This window comes from Scyliorhinus torazame, chromosome 2, assembly GCF_047496885.1.
Source record: "Scyliorhinus torazame isolate Kashiwa2021f chromosome 2, sScyTor2.1, whole genome shotgun sequence".
NCBI classification, from domain to species: domain Eukaryota; kingdom Metazoa; phylum Chordata; class Chondrichthyes; order Carcharhiniformes; family Scyliorhinidae; genus Scyliorhinus; species Scyliorhinus torazame.
Genome location: NC_092708.1, coordinates 20,774,796 through 20,792,443, shown reverse-complemented (window position 1 = coordinate 20,792,443; position 17,648 = coordinate 20,774,796). Strand labels below are relative to the sequence as shown.

General features: G+C 48.7%; 1 protein-coding gene across 2 annotated transcripts in view; it reads right to left on the bottom strand.

Annotated features, from left to right (window-relative positions):
• cfap65 (cilia and flagella associated protein 65) overlaps positions 1-17,648 on the bottom strand; it is a 243,182-nt gene that overhangs the window by 190,246 nt on the left and 35,288 nt on the right. For both annotated transcript variants that reach the window (XM_072469307.1, XM_072469318.1), the window contains exons 3-7: positions 10,139-10,326; positions 8,053-8,155; positions 5,481-5,647; positions 3,039-3,235; positions 512-657 (exon numbers count right to left, since the gene is read on the bottom strand). In XM_072469307.1, coding sequence (XP_072325408.1) covers positions 512-657; positions 3,039-3,235; positions 5,481-5,647; positions 8,053-8,155; positions 10,139-10,326 — 801 coding nt within the window. The remainder of the gene's footprint in view (positions 1-511; positions 658-3,038; positions 3,236-5,480; positions 5,648-8,052; positions 8,156-10,138; positions 10,327-17,648) is intronic.

Below are 17,648 nucleotides of genomic sequence, written 5' to 3'. Positions count from 1 at the left end.
AAAGAGCTTCACGCTGCAGCTAGCACATCCTGGGCCTTGGATATTTGAGATTGTCATTGTGCGCACAGAGCGAGAGGACATTCCATTCTCCAGCACCAGCAATCTCATCTGCATTAGCAAGGAACTGACCAGATATTTGGGCTGCCTCATGCACATCTCCGATTTCAATCACTCCACCATCAGGAGCTAAGTATTCAGCTGCCTCGACTCTAAACTCGCGAATTCTCTCCCTGTCTGCCTACCTCTCTCTCTCCTCCTTCAAGACGGTCATCAAAGCTTACAACTTTGACCACTTTTGTACGCACCCCCTTAAATGGTTCAGTCTTGAATTTTGTCCGGTAACCACTTTGAGATGCTCCACCACGTCAAAGGTGCTATTTATTCAAGTTGACTGTTACCGAAAGGCAAAAAATGCTGAAGCTGAACCAAGAATGGTACCACTGCAAAGTTTAAACAGACCAAAATCTTTGCCTACTGATGGTTTGTCAAATCTACCGCTGGAAATACTCACCATCGAGTAGTTATGAATCTCCATATACTTCTCAACTGCACTGCCAATAGCAACGTGTCCAAAGTTTAGGATGCTCTGTGTATCCTCTTGCCCGGTTGTTTGGGACAGTTCACCGAGCGCACTCACCAAGAGGTGAGGGTACTTGGCTGTGGAGCAGAAGAATGTGGTTAGAATACCTTCCTTGGTATCAGTTGTGTCTCAAATAGTTGCACTCTCATCTCCAAGTCAGAATGTTATGGTTCATTATCCCATTTAGATATGGAAAAGGTCAAGTTTGATCTCACATCCATATTCAAGTAACATCTGCACCACACAAATACCAGACGACAAACATCTCTACTTGCACTGCAGTAATCTCCAGGGCAATGGGCCAAGCGCTGGAAAATGGAATTAGTGTAGTCAGATCTTCTTTGACCGGCTTGGACAGGATGGGCCGCGTGACCTCTGTCTGTGCTGTGAATGTCTATGAATCTAACAATCTCCCCGAACAGGCGCCGGAATGTGGCGACTAGGGGCTTTTCACAGTAACTTCATTTGAAGCCTACTTGTGACAATAAGCGATTTTCATTTCATTTTTTCATTTTCATCTCCCCTCAAAGAACAAACAAACAACAAAGAAATGTACAGCACAGGAACAGGCCCTTCGGCCCTCCAAGCCCGTGCCGACCATGCTGCCCGACTAAACTACAATCTTCTACACTTCCTGGGTCCGTATCCTTCTATTCCCATCCTATTCATGTATTCGTCAAGATGCCACTTAAATGTCACTATCGTCCCTGCTTCCACCACCTCCTCCGGCAGCGAGTTCCAGGCACCCACTACCCTCTGCGTAAAAAACTTGCCTCGTACATCTACTCTAAACCTTGCCCCTCTCACCTTAAACCTATGCCACCTAGTAATTGACCCCTCTACCCTGGGGAAAAGCCTCTGACTATCAATGGCATTGGCATCGCTGGATTTCCCCCCTATCAACATCCTGGGCGTGACGCTTGACCAGAAACTGAACTGGACTAGCCATATAAATGCTACTAAAACAGGTCGGAGGCTGGGAATTCTGTGGGGAGTAATTCACCTCCTGACAAGGGTGGACAGTGAGAGCCTTTTTCCTCGGATGGTGATGTCTAGCACCAGGGGACATAGCTTTAAATTGAGGGGAGATAGATATAGGACAGATGTCAGAGGTAGGTTCTTTACTCAGAGAGTAGCAAGGGCGTGGAATGCCCTGCCTGCAACAGTAGTGGACTCGCCAACACTAAGCGCATTCAAATGGTCATTGGATAGACATATGGACGATAAGGGAATAGTGCAGATGGGCTTTAGAGTGGTTTCACAGGTCGGCGCAACATCGAGGGCCGAAGGGCCTGTACTGCGCTGTAATGTTCTATGTTCTATGACTCCTCAAAGCTTGTCCACCATCTACAAGGCACAAGTCAGGAATGTGATGGAATACCTCCTCCTGCCTGGATTAGTGGAGCTCCAACAACATTCAAGAAGCCCGATATCATCCAAGATAAATGCAGCCCGCTTGAATGGCATTCCATCCACCAGCTTAAACATTTGGTAGTCCAGAATTTCAGTATTGCACAGTGAGACGTCTTACAACACCAGGTTAAAGTCTAACAGGTTTGTTTCAAAACACTCGCTTTCGGAGCACTGCTCCTTCAATGGAGGAAGATTGTGATTTGAAACAAACCTGTTGGATTTTAACCTGGTGTTGTAAGACTTCTTACTGTGCTCACCCCAGTCCAACGCCGGCATCTCCACATCTTGGCTGAATAAGTAGACATTTTTTATCGAAGCTTTTCACCTTGCACTCATCATTAAGACATTTTCAAGAATACAAATCCAAGGGAGGCAACAAATTTATATGGTAAGAGAAGAGAGTGTTGATTGGTTGGCAAGCTGACTCTGATTGGTAGAGGCATTGCCTATGGAGAATGCATCAGTTGATGGTGACTGACAGTTAACTGCCAAAGCATTGTTTGAAATTTAAACCAGGCAGCTTGACTCTGATCGGTCAAAAAAAAAAACATTCACTCCCTCCACAGCCAACACATGGTGGCAGCCCTTGTGTACAATCTACACAATGCATTGCAGCAACTCATCAAGGCTCCTTCGACAGTACCTTCCAAACCTGCATCCTCCACTGTCTATAAGGACAAGGGCAGCAGATGCATGGGAATACCACCACCTGCAAGTTCTCCTTCAAGTCACGCACCATCTTGACTTGGAATCATATCACCATTCCCACATTGTGAATGGTCAAACTCCTGGAATTCCATTCCGCTCTAGGTGTACCTGCTCCAGATGGACTGCATTGGTTCAAGAAGACAGCTCACCACCACCTTTGCAAAGCCACATCAAGGATGGCAACAATACTGGCTTGACCAGCGATGCTCACACCTCATGATCAAATAAAACAGAAGAGGGAGCTCCTTAGGTCATGAGAGACACTGTATAAATGGAACCCCTTTGCTTATTTTTTTCCTCATTGCGAAGTTTCAATATCGATAGAATTAGTTCTCACCTATTGCTTGCAGCTTCATGTGCTTTACACTTTCATCATCTCCAAACTTGCAGGTGGCAATTGCATCAAAGTATTTAGGGACCGTGGGCTGGAACAAAACCTTGATCTTGTAGTCATCCCAGGGTGGCAGCACGCCACTAGGTGGTACAAAGGAGAATGGGCTGAACACTTCCAAACGGAAGCAGGTGGGAAGCTGGCTGTAAAGACAGTTAACATTGTCAGCATTAACAGCAACAACAGCAGCTGGCATTTATATAGTGCCTTTAGCAGAGTAAAGCATATAGATGCTTCATCGGAGAGTTTATCAAACAAAATTTGGCGCTTAAAGAGACACGAGTGCTGGACACCAAAAGCCTGGTCAAAAAGGTAGCTCTTTAAGGAGCACCTTTAAGGAGGAGTGAGAAATGGAGAGGTTCTAAAGCTTGGGTTGTAGATGGCTGAAGCATGCCTATCAAAGGGGTGGTGAAGGCAAGTTGGGGGTACTCAGAATTGGAGCAGCACAGAGTTCTCGGGTGGGATTCTCCAAGGGCTGGAATAAGTTACAGAAGTAGGGTGAGGCAAGGCAATGGAGGGACTTGACCAGGGGGAAGAGAATTTTAAAATTGAGCGGCATAATCACAGTTAGAACTCAACCGTTAGGACCCCTCAAGCTTTCATTACAGTCGCCAGCATTTTAATTAATTTCAAATGGGTCATGTCTGCAGCTGATGCACTGACGGAAATTCGGGGAGAACATTTCCGAGTGACAATATACGATGTATTCAGCAAGTGGGTTACAGCAGCTAAAGTAGGAATAGGGTGCAAAATTCAGCAGAACGTCACCAGAGTTTCCTGGGTTCGATTAGAAGGAGAATACATAAACTGTAGTATTCACTGGACGTAGAACAGTAAAGAGAAATTTGAATATGGTTTTTAAGTCAGTAGAGAGAAGTTTTTTCTCTTAGCAGCAGGAGTCTCGGATAATGGGACATATCGTTAAAATTTGAGCCAGGGTAGTGAATCTGTGGAATTCTTTACCACAGTGAACTGTAGAGGCTGGGTCGTTAAGGACGTTCGAGACTGAGATAGACAGATTTTTAATTGAGTAAGGGAATCAAGAATTATGGAGATAACGCGGGAAAGTGGACTTGAGGATTATCAAATTAGATCAGCCACAAACTCATTGAATGGCGGAGCAGATTCGATGGGCCAAGTGGCCTACTTCTGCTCCTACGCCTTATGGTCTTATGGAGAGAAGTTAGGAAACGCATCTTCAAGCACAGGGTGGTGGAAATGTTTTTTAATCGTTTGATGGGATTTGACCATCAACATTTGCTGTCCATCCCTAATTGCCACTAAACTGAGTGATTTACTAGATCGTTTCAGAGGGCAGTTGAGAATCAACCACATTAGTGGGTCACGGCTCGCGTGTAGGCCAGACCGGGTAAGGATGGCAGATTTCCTCCCCTAAAAGTCATTAGTGAGCCAGATGGGAGTTTTATGACAATTGTTGATAGGATTTGAACCCATGTTCCAAGAACACTAATTTGGGTCTCTGGATTACTTGTCCAATGACATTCAAGGTACCAGTACACCACCATATTCGCTCCGACAAAAGGGGCGGCACCGTAGCACAGTGGTTAGCATGTTGCCTCACAGCGCCAGGTACCGCGTTCGATTCCAGACTTGGGTCACTGGCTGTGCGGAGTCTGCACATTCTCCCGTGTCAGCATGGGTTTCCTCCACGTGCTCCGGTTTCCTCCAACAGTCCAAAGATTTAATCATCTTTATTGTCACAAGTAGGCTTATATTAACACTACACTGAAGTTACTTTGAAAAGCCCCGAGTCGCTACATTCCGGGGCCTGTTTGGATACGCAGAGGGAGAATTCAGACTGTCCAATTCACCTAACAGCACGTCTACTGGACTTATAGGAGGAAACTGGAGCACCCGGAGGAAGCCCACACAGACACGGGGAGAACGTGCAGACTCCGCACTGACAGTTACCCAAGCCGGGAATCGAACCTGGGATCCTGGCGTTGTGAAGCTATAGTGCTAACTACTATGCTATCGTGCTGCCCACTGCTATCGTGCTGCATGTGCAGGTAAGGTGGATTGGCCACGCTAAATTGCCCCTTAGTGTCCAAATGTTAGCTGGAGTTGCTGGGTTACGAGGAAAGGGTGGAAGTGTGGGCTTAAGTAGTGTGCTCTTTCAGGGGCCGGTGTAGACTCGATGGGCCGAATGGCCTCCTTCTGCACTGTAAATTCTATGATATAAAGCCCAGTCGATGCTCACTCAATTTAAATCTGAGATAGATTTTTGGGATACCAGGGTACAAACTGATATGAAGCCGATGCTGGAAATGAGGTCAGGACACACATCACTGATGATCTCGCCGAATAGACTCGAGGGGTTGAAAACCCTTCTCCTCTTCCTGTGCTCCTGTGGTCTCTTGGCCTTACCTATTGTTGGATAAGTAAAACATGGCCTCTGAGGTTTCGAAGACTCCACAGGCAGGCAAGCCCAGCAATTCAGGAATCTGCAAGTCGTGGGAGGGCAGGGAAGCCCGCAGCCGGACAGCAAACGAGCCGGATTTTGACTCGAACACAAGATGATCCTCATAGTCTTTCTGCAAGGAGATAGAAATGAAGGCTATCCTAATAATAATCTTTATTAGTGTCACAAGTAGGCTGACATTAACACTGCAATGAAGTTATTGTGAAAATCCCCTAGTTGCCACACTCCGGCGCTGTTCGGGTACACGGAAGGAGAATTCAGAATGGCCAATTCACCTAACAAGCACGTCTTTCGGGACTTGTGGGAGGAAACCGGAGCACCCGGAGGAAACCCACACAGACACAGAGAGAACGTGCAGACTCCGCACAGACAGTGACCCAAGCCGGGAATTGAATCTGGAACCCTGGCGCTGTGAAGCAACAGTGCTAACCACTGTGCTACCCTGCCACCCGGATCTCTAAAGGATCTCACTGGAGTGGGAAGGTTGGGGGGGGGGGGCAGTGCGGAGACAAGTGTATGCTTCCATCTTAATGAAGTAGCATAGTGATTATACTACTGGGTCAATTCATCCAAAGGGATGATATCCCATCACACCCCCATAGCCTCCATTTGGCCCATCTCCCCTACCCCCTCCAAGCCACCCCCCTCCCCCCAACCCCCAAGCAGCCCCCCACACCCGCGATGAACCACGCGTGCAGCTAATGATGCCCCTTCTGTGTCCCCACAGGATGAATTGGCCCACAACAGACGGGAGAGAGCCCAGACGGACGGCGGGGTGCCGGACATCAGAGCCCTCACCCCCCTATCAGGAACGGGCCCTGGAGGTCTTGGGGGTGGCCAAAGACAGATCAGTGACCACCGTAGAGGTCGGTGCACGGTGCAAAGGTGAGGATCCACCGGCCCCCCACAAAGATGAACTGTCAAAACGCAAGTTGTTAATGCATACAGACTGACCCATCCCTCCCACTGGATCCCAGGACCCAGCTGGGTCCCAGTCAGATGCTGAACCTCTGGAACAGGTTTACCCGGGACTGATGCAGACATTAGGGTGCGGCCATGACATTCAGAGGAAGATGTCAGCGACACACCAGCAAGTCCATAGCCAACTGGAGGAGTCCCAGAGGCTACGGGTGCTGGAGATGGTGCCAGCAATGCGTGGCACCAAGGCGGACACTGTTAGGGTGGCGACCACAATGGAGAGCCTGGTGCATGATGTTGGCAGCATGAATGGAGGTGTCCAAGGCGTGGCTCAGTTGGTGACGGCCATGGTTGAGGGCTTCGGCAGAATGTCCCAGCCACTGGGGGATGTCACCTAGTACCAGGTGATAGATTCTGCCCAATGTGCGGGCTAAACCAATGAGAAAATCAAAAAGTGACAATGTGTGTTTAGATAGCGATGGGGAAACTCGCCGACAGAACTGGCAGGAAACTCCCAGGAAACCCCGCCACAAATGACACTTAGGGTGGCTGTTCATGCCAGCAGGGATATTCCGGTCCCACCGACAGCGCACGGGTTCCCCGGCAATGAGGGGTGCATCCAACGAGAAGTCCCGTTGATAACGGTGGAACCAGAAAATCCCTCTGGCAGGCCACCTCCGTTGCCGAAAAACACGCCCAGGGTGGCATGTACATCCCGCCCATAATGTTTCTTGTTTACTCTATCCTATTGCATATCTATTTCGACTAGACATCATCCTCTTTGAAGCTGAAGATCCCTTAGTTTGTTAAGTCCTTGCTCACAGCTGTCTAATGCCCTGAGAGCCTCATTGTACAGAAATTGGGCGCGATCTATCCAAATGGGGACAGTGTCCTGTAGCGTTTGATTAGCCGGGTGTTTCCCAGAGCGCAGAGTGCAGAGAAACAACCCGCTATCCAACGCCCATCGGGGTAGATTGGGGGCCTCAACAGGGAACCTGCTGCCGAGGCAGCACTTAGTCCTGTTCCCTGCACCGAGGAATTCCGCTTGCCGGAACTCGTCAGTGCAGGGAGAGATCAGTGCAATCTCACCAATCCCCGACACAATGCATAAGGGTGCCCTCGGCACCCCCCCCCCCCCCGGCACCCCCCACCCCCCGGCACCCCCCCCACCCCACCCCCCCACCCACGCAGGATAGCAAGCCCAGTTTCACAGAGATCAGAGCACCATTTTAAAAGGCTACCCCGATCTCAAAGTGATAGGTCAGGTCAGCCACCCCCCCACCCCCAACATCGCCGGCATCAGGGCTTCAATGCCCCCCCGCACCATCCTCGCCGGCATCAATCCCCCCCCCATCCCAGCTGGCATGTGGGCCCTCCCAATGAGTCTTCCATCTGGCCCCCTCACCACTTATTGCCGGCATCAAAGCACCCCTCCCCCGCCCCACCAAAGCGGATGGCGCACACTGGTTGGAGCCCGGTGCAAATCCTCACGACAGAGCGGGATTCGCGCAAGGCACAACAAGGCCCCCATAATGTAAAAATGGAACTTAGATATGCAGTAACATCAACCGACACCAATACTGTTCTGTTTTTCTTTACCTTCTCAAGACCACAAAAGGTGATTGGCAGAGAGTATGAGATCCCTGCACTCAGAACCACTGGCTGTGGGAACAGCGTCGTGAAGAATTTGGTGGATGGAGGTCTATAAAACCAAAGAGGCAGATTTATAAAGAACAATAGTTTTACATTTATACAGCACCCTTAACTTAGTAAGCGGCCCCAGGCGCTCCACAGCAGCAATACAAAATTTAACACCGAGCCACTTAAGGCGATATTACAGCAGGTGACCTCGGTCAAAGAGGTGGGAGCATGAAGGAGAGGGAACGGTACAGAGGCGGAGAGGTATAGGGAGGGGGTTACAGGCCTTAGGGCCTAAGATACAGCCACCACTGGAGTAGTGATAAAAATCGGCAAGTTCATGAGGTGAATAGAAGGAATGTAATAATCTTGTAGGAGGTTAGAGAGATAGGATGTAATAATCTTATAGGGTTGGAGGAGGTTCTAGAGATGGGATGGGGCGAGGGAATGGAGGAATTTGAACACAAGCAGGAGAATTTTGAAAAGTTTTAAAGGGAACTGGGATCTAATTAAAACCTTGAAAGGTTGGACTATTGTGCTAATTAGGAACCCCACCCGTTTGTAACAATGTCAAGGCCTTGGCGAGGGTGCACAGGAGTTCAGTAAAATGGTACCAGGCGGGAGTTCTGTTAAATAGATAGAAGAAGACGGGATCGTTCTCCTTAGAGTAGAAGGAGGTTCAATAAAGCTATTCACAATTATGAAGAGTAAATAAGGAACAATTGTTCTCAATGGCAAGAGGATCAGTAAGCAGAGAACACAGTTTCAGTAATTGGTAAAAGAGCTAAAGGAGATGCTCCGAATTTATTTTTTTTAAGCAGTGGATTGTTGTGATCACAAATGTACTGCCTGAACAGATGGCGGAAGATGATTTAATAATAATTTCCAAAACAGAATTGTTTCCATATCGGAAAAGGAATACTTTGCAGAACCATGGCAGCAGCAGCGAGGGGGGGGTGAGACACTGATTAGATAGTTTCCGAAGATTTGGCACGATGGGCCTCCTCCACGCTCTAAGATTATATGGATTATATGTTAATTACATTAACACTGCAGTGAAGTTACTTTGAAAATCCCCTCGTCGCCACATTCCAGCGCCTGTTCGGGTACACGGAGGGAGAATTCAGAATGTCCAACTTATCTAACAGCACGTCTTCCGGCACTTGTGGGAGGAAACCGGAGCACCTGGAGGAAACCCACTCAGACATGGGGAGAATGTGCAGACTCCGCACAAGCTGGGAATCGAACCTGGGACCCTGGTGCTGTGAAGCAACAGTGCTAACCACTGTGCGACCATGCCACCCATGGCGGTGACTACGCATCGGAAGTATTTAATTGGCTATATAGCACTTTGGAACACTGCAGGGTCATGAAAGCCACTATAGAAATGCAGGTTTTGCTTTTCATGGTAATAAATGTTTTGGGTAGACTCCACGTTAGGGTGCATGATTTGCTGAAGGTGTCAGCTGAATTCAGCTGTGCCCACCAACCCAGTCCATGCAGTTCCTCACAATGTAGCCTCAAAACCTCAAAACAACGTCCTACTTCCTGGGCGGGATTGTCCGGCCGTTGGAATTCTCTGTTCCTGCTGGCAGCGCACCCCCGCCTGCGAGTTTCCCGGCAGCACGGGGTGACTTCAATGGGAAATACCATGGACAAGCGGCGGGAGTAGAGGATACCATTGCCAGAGAACGGGGCACCGTCGAGAAAGACGTGGATGGGGCACCGTAGAAACCCACCCCCTCAGTCATCTCCTATTCACTGAATTATTCATTGGGTTGGTGATTTGAAAAGAGTTAATCTTACACCTGTTGCCCCATTGGCAGGTAAATCCCAAATCACAACAGCAGGATCTGTCACATCAGTGAATGGAGATATATGTAAATTAATAGGCATGTGGATTTAAGCTTCCAATGTGCTCCTCAAAACTCATTGGTACAAGCCTATGTGGCCTACAAATGACCATCGACTTGGACACTTCGGGGCTCGATAGACATGGAAGTGATTTTTGACATCAAAGCTCCAGCAAAGCTGCACCGGAACTCACCTGTATTTGATTCTTTGAGTTTTGAACTGAACGTTCTTCAATACCAGATGTTTGGTGGACGCTATCCCCAGATCCCAGTTCAGCCATTCCAGGTGCTCCAAGAACTCAATACCAAAAAAGTTTGATTTGATTCCCTTGCTCGTCTTCCTTTTCGAGATGTCGGTATTGGCTCGACTGTGAACATTCCACTGCAAAGGAGTCAGGCGTAAAGTGTTAAGAGCTGACAAGATACAGAAACCGTTTCACCACTGCGACAGCAACTTCCCAGCATGAATTGGGCAATCAAACAAACAAAAAAAATAAAGGGCCTGACTTTGAACTGGTTGAATTTGGGCCCCAAATGTCGGAGGTACAATTCAACTTGGCAGGAGTTCAGGCAGCAAAATATCCTGAATTGGCCATGAAGTCGATATTCTGTCTGTGATTACCTTCAACTGGATGGGGCCCTAAGCTCTGGAATTTCACCCCTTGAGTGAATTAATTCTCCAATGGCCTGGGAGACCCGCCCCCCCCTCCCCCCCTCTAGCTGTCATTACAACTCGTCCACGTTTGTGTGGACCAGTAACGATGCCTGGTCGAGGCCTCGCTGGGGCGGCCATTATTTCCCTGCCCTGGCAGAATACAGCACAGGCATATTAAACTGAGTCTAATGGCTCATTTATATATGCTGATGTGGGTCACGCTCGGTGAGGGCGAGTTCCAGATCGCGATATCTCACGAGGCGTCTCAAGCGTCACGAATCACGTGCGAGGCCTCTCAGGAGATTCAATCATCTCATTGTATCACCAAGCCTGCGCAAGAAGGCCGTTAAATCACGCCCCATGTTTTTGAGTAAAGTCAAGACAATTGGAAAATTTTTTAACAAAGCAAGAAGACACGAACAATGTAACATTTGTCACATTTGCTGTACAAATTACTGAATGGTGGGTGTGTGGAATGCACTGCCGGCGGAGGTGGTGGAGTCAGAGCCATTAGGGACATTTAAGCGACTCTTGGAAAGGCACATGGCCAGCAGTAAATTCAAGGGGTATAGGTTAGGTGGATCTTGGATTAGGATAAATGGTCGGCACAACATTGTGGGCCGAAGGGCCTGCACTGTGCTATATTATAATATTTTAGAGTGGCGGTGGAGGGAGCGAGTGAAGTGGCTGATGTAGATGTTGATGTGGGTAGAAAGGGCAATGTTATTCTTAACTGCTTTGCCTTCCGCTTTTTTTGAAAAGTTCTCGGTAAGGAGCATTAGCAGTGTCAATTATTCTGCAAAAGGCAATGCTTCATTCCATGTTTGTATCATCGTCTGTCGCCTGTTTCGTTCAAATCGTCTGCTGATCTTATGCGATCTGCCATCACCTTTGTTGTTAAATGAGCCTTCTGAGGTCTTCTCCTAGTCCTATAAACCAGCATTGGTTTACATGTAAAGCCAGCCAAGTTGGCACATAGTAGGTTCTTTGCAACTTTAAATCCAGGAGCTGTCCTTTCTTTTTTTGGATATGGATGTATTTTCTTCCAGAACAGCCTGGTTTGTCTGCCTTAAAGACCTGCTCTGCCTCGTAGCCTCTCTCCTCAATGTATTCCTGCAGCACCTTGAGAAACTTGCAGCTCGCTGCATGGTCAGCTGAAGCATTTTCTCTCACCAATTATACAGCCCAAAACACTTTTTTAAATGATCAAGCCATCCTGTACTGGCTGAGAATCCTTTGGAAAGCAAAGACGTGGCACATTCTACACCACCTTCATCGACGCTATTAGCACCAGTGACTCTAGCACGGCCCCCCTTACTCCTGTTTATCCACTGGTACAATTCAATTGTTTTACTTCTAATGATTTGACCATTAACTGGGGCCCTCCTTTGAAGTTGGCTGCTCTATCCACAGGTTTAGTAACTTCTCCATTTCCTCCAAATGTGGATCTCTCCGGCTTACATAGGTTAACTTGGCAATACAACTAACACTGGCCCTTACACTTTCTTCAGATTGCTTAACGTACCTGATTGTAGATTCATTGACATTGTATGAGGAGAGGTTAGATAAACGCGGTCTGTTCTCACTGGATCGACGGAGGTTGAGAGGCGAACTGATAAGAGGTCTACAAAATTATGAGTGGCATGAACAGAGTGGATAGTCAAATGCTCTTTCCTAGGGTAGGAGAGTCAAGTACTAGGGGACATAGGTTTAAAGCGCGTGGGGAAAAGTTTAGAACAAATGTGCGAGGCAAAGTTCTTTTCACAGAGGGTGGTAAATATATGGAACGCCCGGCCTGGGGAGGTGGTGGGAGCAGGTACGATAGTGGCATTTAAGGGGCATCTAGACAAATATATGAATAGGGTGGGAATGGAAGTTTACAGACTCCTCAAGTGCAGACAGTTTTAATTTAGGCAGGTACCATGGTCGACGCAGGCTTGGAGGGTCGAAGGGCCTGATCCTGTGCTGTATTGTTCTTTGTATTCCTTGGCCAACTGTTTTTATTCAACCAAGGATTGTGACTTTATGTGAAAGTGTCTTCACTTTCTCGGGATGTTTTCTGCTTGACTGACATTTTGAATAAAATCCTATTCTGTGCCAGTATTGTAAACTACTGGTCAAGGGGTTACTGCATCCTGTAAATCACAGCAACCCACATAGTTACAGATGACGCATGGGCTGTGCGCACGGAAACCTTGGGCGCTATTCAACGGAAACATTTCTAAGTGTCATTTTGGGTGTTCATTGATGGCCACGTTGGCGAGTTTGTGGCCCGTATTCAACAGCACTTAGAGCCAGACATGAGCCCCCACGAGTTTCGCTATTCCTGGCTGTCTCGCCATCTGATTCGCCAGACTGGCACCTCAGCGTCTCGCCGCTAATGAGGGGGAGCTGCTTTTAAACCCTCCTTCACCACTCACCCAGTCAGCACACAAGCATGGCAGTGCGTAGACCGGCTCCTCGCTTTGGCGATGCCGGCCTGGCCAGGCTCCTCGGCGCTGTGGATGCGAGATGAGACATCCTGTTCCCCGAAGGGGTCGGAGGGTCAGCAATGGCGCCTGGGTGGCAGTGGCAGCGGCTGCAAGTGTGGGCAGCATGATCTTCGTCCATGTCGGAAGAAGACCAACGACCTCCACAGAGCTGCAAGGATAAGTTACTCTCTCCTGGCATCCTGCCACCCCTCAAATTCCAAACCCTCCATCTCCGCTGGCTGACACCTCGCATCCTCCCCACACTGATCTTCATGCTTGTTCATCAGAACTCCCTGGCACCCACCAGCACAACCCCTTCATGTCCAGATGTGGTGCCCATGCATGCCACCTGATAGAGACCCCCTCACCCATCAAGCATCCGGCTCAAAATGTCCTTTCTTTGTTCCTGCAGGAGAAGATAGCCCATAATAAGCCGGAAAGGGCCAAGACTGGCACGGAGTACCAGAGATTCGAGTCCTTACCCTCTATGAGAAACGGGCCGTGGAGATCGCAGGGTTGACCGAGGAGAGAGCAGTCACCGACAATGAGGTTGGCCTGCATCACAGAGGTGAGGCTCCCCTGCCCCTTCACCCAGATGACCTGTCTTAAGTGAATAGTTCAAGCCAGACAAGCTAATCCTTCCCTCTCACTGACCATATCAGAGAATCAGAAAATCCCGACAGTGCAGAAGGAGGCTGTTCAGCCCATCGGGTCTGCACCGGCCCTTGCTGCAATAGAGCACCCTACCTAGACCCAATCCCCAACTCCCAGCCCCATAACCTCACCTAATCTTTGGGCAATTTAACATGACCAATTCACCTAACCTGCACATCTTTGGACTGTGGGGGAAACTGGAGCATCCGGAGGAAACCCACGCACACACGGGGAGAACGTGCAAACTCCGCACAGTCACCCAAGGTCAGAATCAAACCTGGGATCCTGGCGCTTTGAAGCAACAGTGCCAACCACTGTGCAATCCATGTCTTGCAGGATCTCCATCTGATGAGGCCGTGCCACTAGGAATCATACCGCCCCTCAGCGCGCACTCCCCCAACCCGCAGCTGTGCAGGCCCCTCCCACACGGCCCAATCTCACCGCAACCAAATCCTGGCATCCACATATTCCATTGGCGTTCAAAGTGCAGTTGAACATTCTTGTCTTCCAGCGTGTTTAGCACACGGTGGCGTGCCAGTTACCTGCAGCACTCACCACACCAGCAACAAAAGCATCAGCAATCTGCAAAAGTTTTTTTTTTTTAAATGGCATCATCAGGGGCCCATTTCGATCAATGTCATGCACCAGGTCCTGCAGCGTCTTCTTGTTTCAAACCGGATTGCCTTCTGGATTCATACATCCCCCTGCGTCCGACCTTCCAGTATCTTGGGAAAAGTTGTCCTTCTTTCCGGCTACAGAAAAGGAAGGAAACAGCAACAGCAGCCTCCAGGCATTTGCAGCCACCAGGAGGAGCAAGCAGCAAACACAACCTGCAGCTGTGAAGTGCTGTCACAACTAACAAGGTTAATTGATCATTTGCCTTCAGTGCAGCCAGAGGCTGCTCACAGTCAAAGGGCATGAAACTGACTTTCAGCATTGAAGGCACAGCAAGGCTCTGGCCTGGAATTGTTTGGTGGGACAGACAGGCTACAGCGTGCCCCTGTTATGGATCTCCACAATATTTAAAGATGGCTTCAAGTAGGCCACTGAATTTGACTCCAATCTCCCTAATGTGATTGAAATGAATGTAAATTAGGGTTAATGAGCTGCTTGCCATTTTGGGGCGAGATCCCGAACTCGCCATTGAGAGTGGGCCTGGTGAAATGCAATCTGGTTTGCCCCTGGCGCGAATCACAATTTTAGCCTTTCCCACTATTTAACCAAAGTGTCCAGATCTGAGGTGGTTGAATCGCATCCCTTGTTTTTTTTCTAACTTCTAAATGCCAGTTTTTTCTGGTTTTAGTTTTTCCTACAAGTGGAAACGCTCTCTCCACGTCCACTCTATCCAGGCCTCACAGTATCCTGTAAGTTTCAATAAGATCCCCCCCTCATCCTTCTAAACTCCAGCGAGTACAGACCCAGAGTCCTCAACCGTTCCTCATACGACAAGCTCTTCATGAAAATGAATGAAATGAAAATCGCTTATCGTCACAAGTAGGCTTCAAATGAAGTTACTGTGAAAAGCCCCTAGTCGCCACATTCCGCCACCTGTTCGGGGAGGCTGGTACAGGAATTGAACCCGCGCTGGCCTGCTTGGTCACAGTAACTTCATTTGAACCCGACTTGTGACAATAAGCGATTTTCATTTTATTTTTTCATTTCATTTAATCTGCCGCTTCTTTGCCCACTTTCCTAGCCTGACCACGTCATTCTGCAGCCACTTTGCTTCCTCAATCTGTCCCTCTACAGATCTTTGTAACATCTGCAAACTTAGCAACAGTGCCTTCAGTTCCTTCTTCCAGATCATTAATGTATATTTTTTTATTCTTCCTGTCAAAGTGAAGAACTTGACAATTTCCCACATTATACTCTATCTGCCGTATTTTTCTTCACTCACCCAACCTATCTATATCCATCTGCAACTCCATATTTCGTTTTCACAACATACTTTCCTAACAACTTTTGTGTTGTCTGCAAATTTAGCTGCCATGCTTTTGCGCCTCTCATCTAAGTAATTGATGCAAATTGTAAAAAGCGAGCTAATCTTCACTCCAGGCTCTTTGTCACCCCCTACACCATGAGCTTTTATTTTTCGCAATAATCTTTGATCAGGCAGCTTTATCAAATGCCTTCTGGAAATCCAAGTACATCTACAGGGGCTGGTTTAGCACAGGGCTAAAGAGCTGGCTTTGAAAGCAGACCAAGGCAGGCCAGCAGCACGGTTCAATTCTTGTCCCAGCCTCCCCGAACAGGCGCCAGAATGTGGCGACTAGGGGCTTTTCACAGTAACTTCATTGAAGCCTACTTGTGACAATAAGCGATTTTCATTTCATTTTCATTTCCCCTTTATCCACAGCACAATGTTACTCCTTCCAAGAGCTGGATGGTAGAAGGGGATTTGGGTCCTGGAACATAAATCACAAAACATGAGTATGCAGGTATAGCAAGTGATTCGGAAGGCAAATGGACTGCTGTCATTTATTGCAAGGAGAATGAAAGCTTTACTGCAGCTATAGAGGGCCTTAGTGAGACCATATCTGGGAGGCTGTGTACAGTTTTGTCTCCTAAATTGAAAAAAGGGCAACAACCAGGTCTCCAAAGTGCAAAATGAACAACCCCAATCTCTGGTGGAACCCCTCCTCTGCCCCTCTCAGGACAAATGTTACCTTTTCCAAAGACAAAACCCCCCCCAGCCACGCCAAGGCACCAGGGAGGAGAAGCAAACCTCCACTCCAAAAGGACCCGCCTGTGAGTGATCAACGAGGCGAAGATTAAGACACCTGCCCCCGCTCCTGTTTGCAAATCTGGCAGGTTCGACACCCCGAACATGGCCTCTCGGGGACCCCGGCTCCAATTCCAAATGTAGAACCTCGGACATGGTGCTAATCTCTCGCCAACTTCAGGCAGGACCAGAACACATGGACCCTATCACACACCAATCACAACTATCTTCCACCTCTTCAACAGCTGGTTCATCCTTGCCTTCGTTAAATGTGCCCTACACACCACCTTTAGCTGAATCAACCCCAGCCTCGCACAAGAGGTCGAGACATTGACCCTTCGCAGCACTTTGCACCATAGTCCTTCCTCCAGCCCCATCCACAACTCTTCCTCCCACTTAGCCTTAATCCCTTCCATAACTACTTATCGTCCTCCATAATCCTACCATAAATTGCTAAGACAACCCCACTCTCCAAACACTCACCCCCCCCCCCCCCCCCCCCCCACCCGCAACCAACAGCACCTCCTCCAGCAACGAGGAGGACGGCACCACCAGGAAACTTGGAAAAGTCTCTCTTGCGAAATTCCGCACCTGCATAAATCTACGGCATTCCTCTCGCTGCACCCCATACGACACCCCCAACTCCTTTAAGCTTGCAAATCTCCCCTCCAGAACAGCTCTTTCATCCCTTTCTCCGCCCATCCCCAGAACCTCGCATCCATCCTTCCCGGCTCAAACCCACAATTCCCCTCTTATCAGCATCACCCTCGACCTCAACTTGAATTGCTGTGGAAATTTCTCCCAGACCCTCAGCGTGGCTACCACTACTGAATTCCCAGAATACTTCCCTGGGGCTAGCGGCGCTGTTGCCAGCACCCGCAACCCCAACCCCTTACAGGACCCCGACCCCTTACAGGACCCCGCTTCCATCCACAAAGCTTCCAACTCCTTCCTCCAGTCCCACACTTTCTCCGCATTCACTGCCCAGTAATAGCGCAACATATTCACAAGAGCCAAGCCCCCTGACTGCCGCTCCCTTTGGAGCACCGCCTTCCTTATCCTTGCCACCTTCCCTGCCCACACAAATGACAAGAACAGCCTAAAAAAATATACCTTTGGCAAAAAGACCGGTAGACACTGGAACAGGAACAGAACCATGGTAAAATATTCATTTTGACTGCCTGCACCCGGCCAGCCCATGA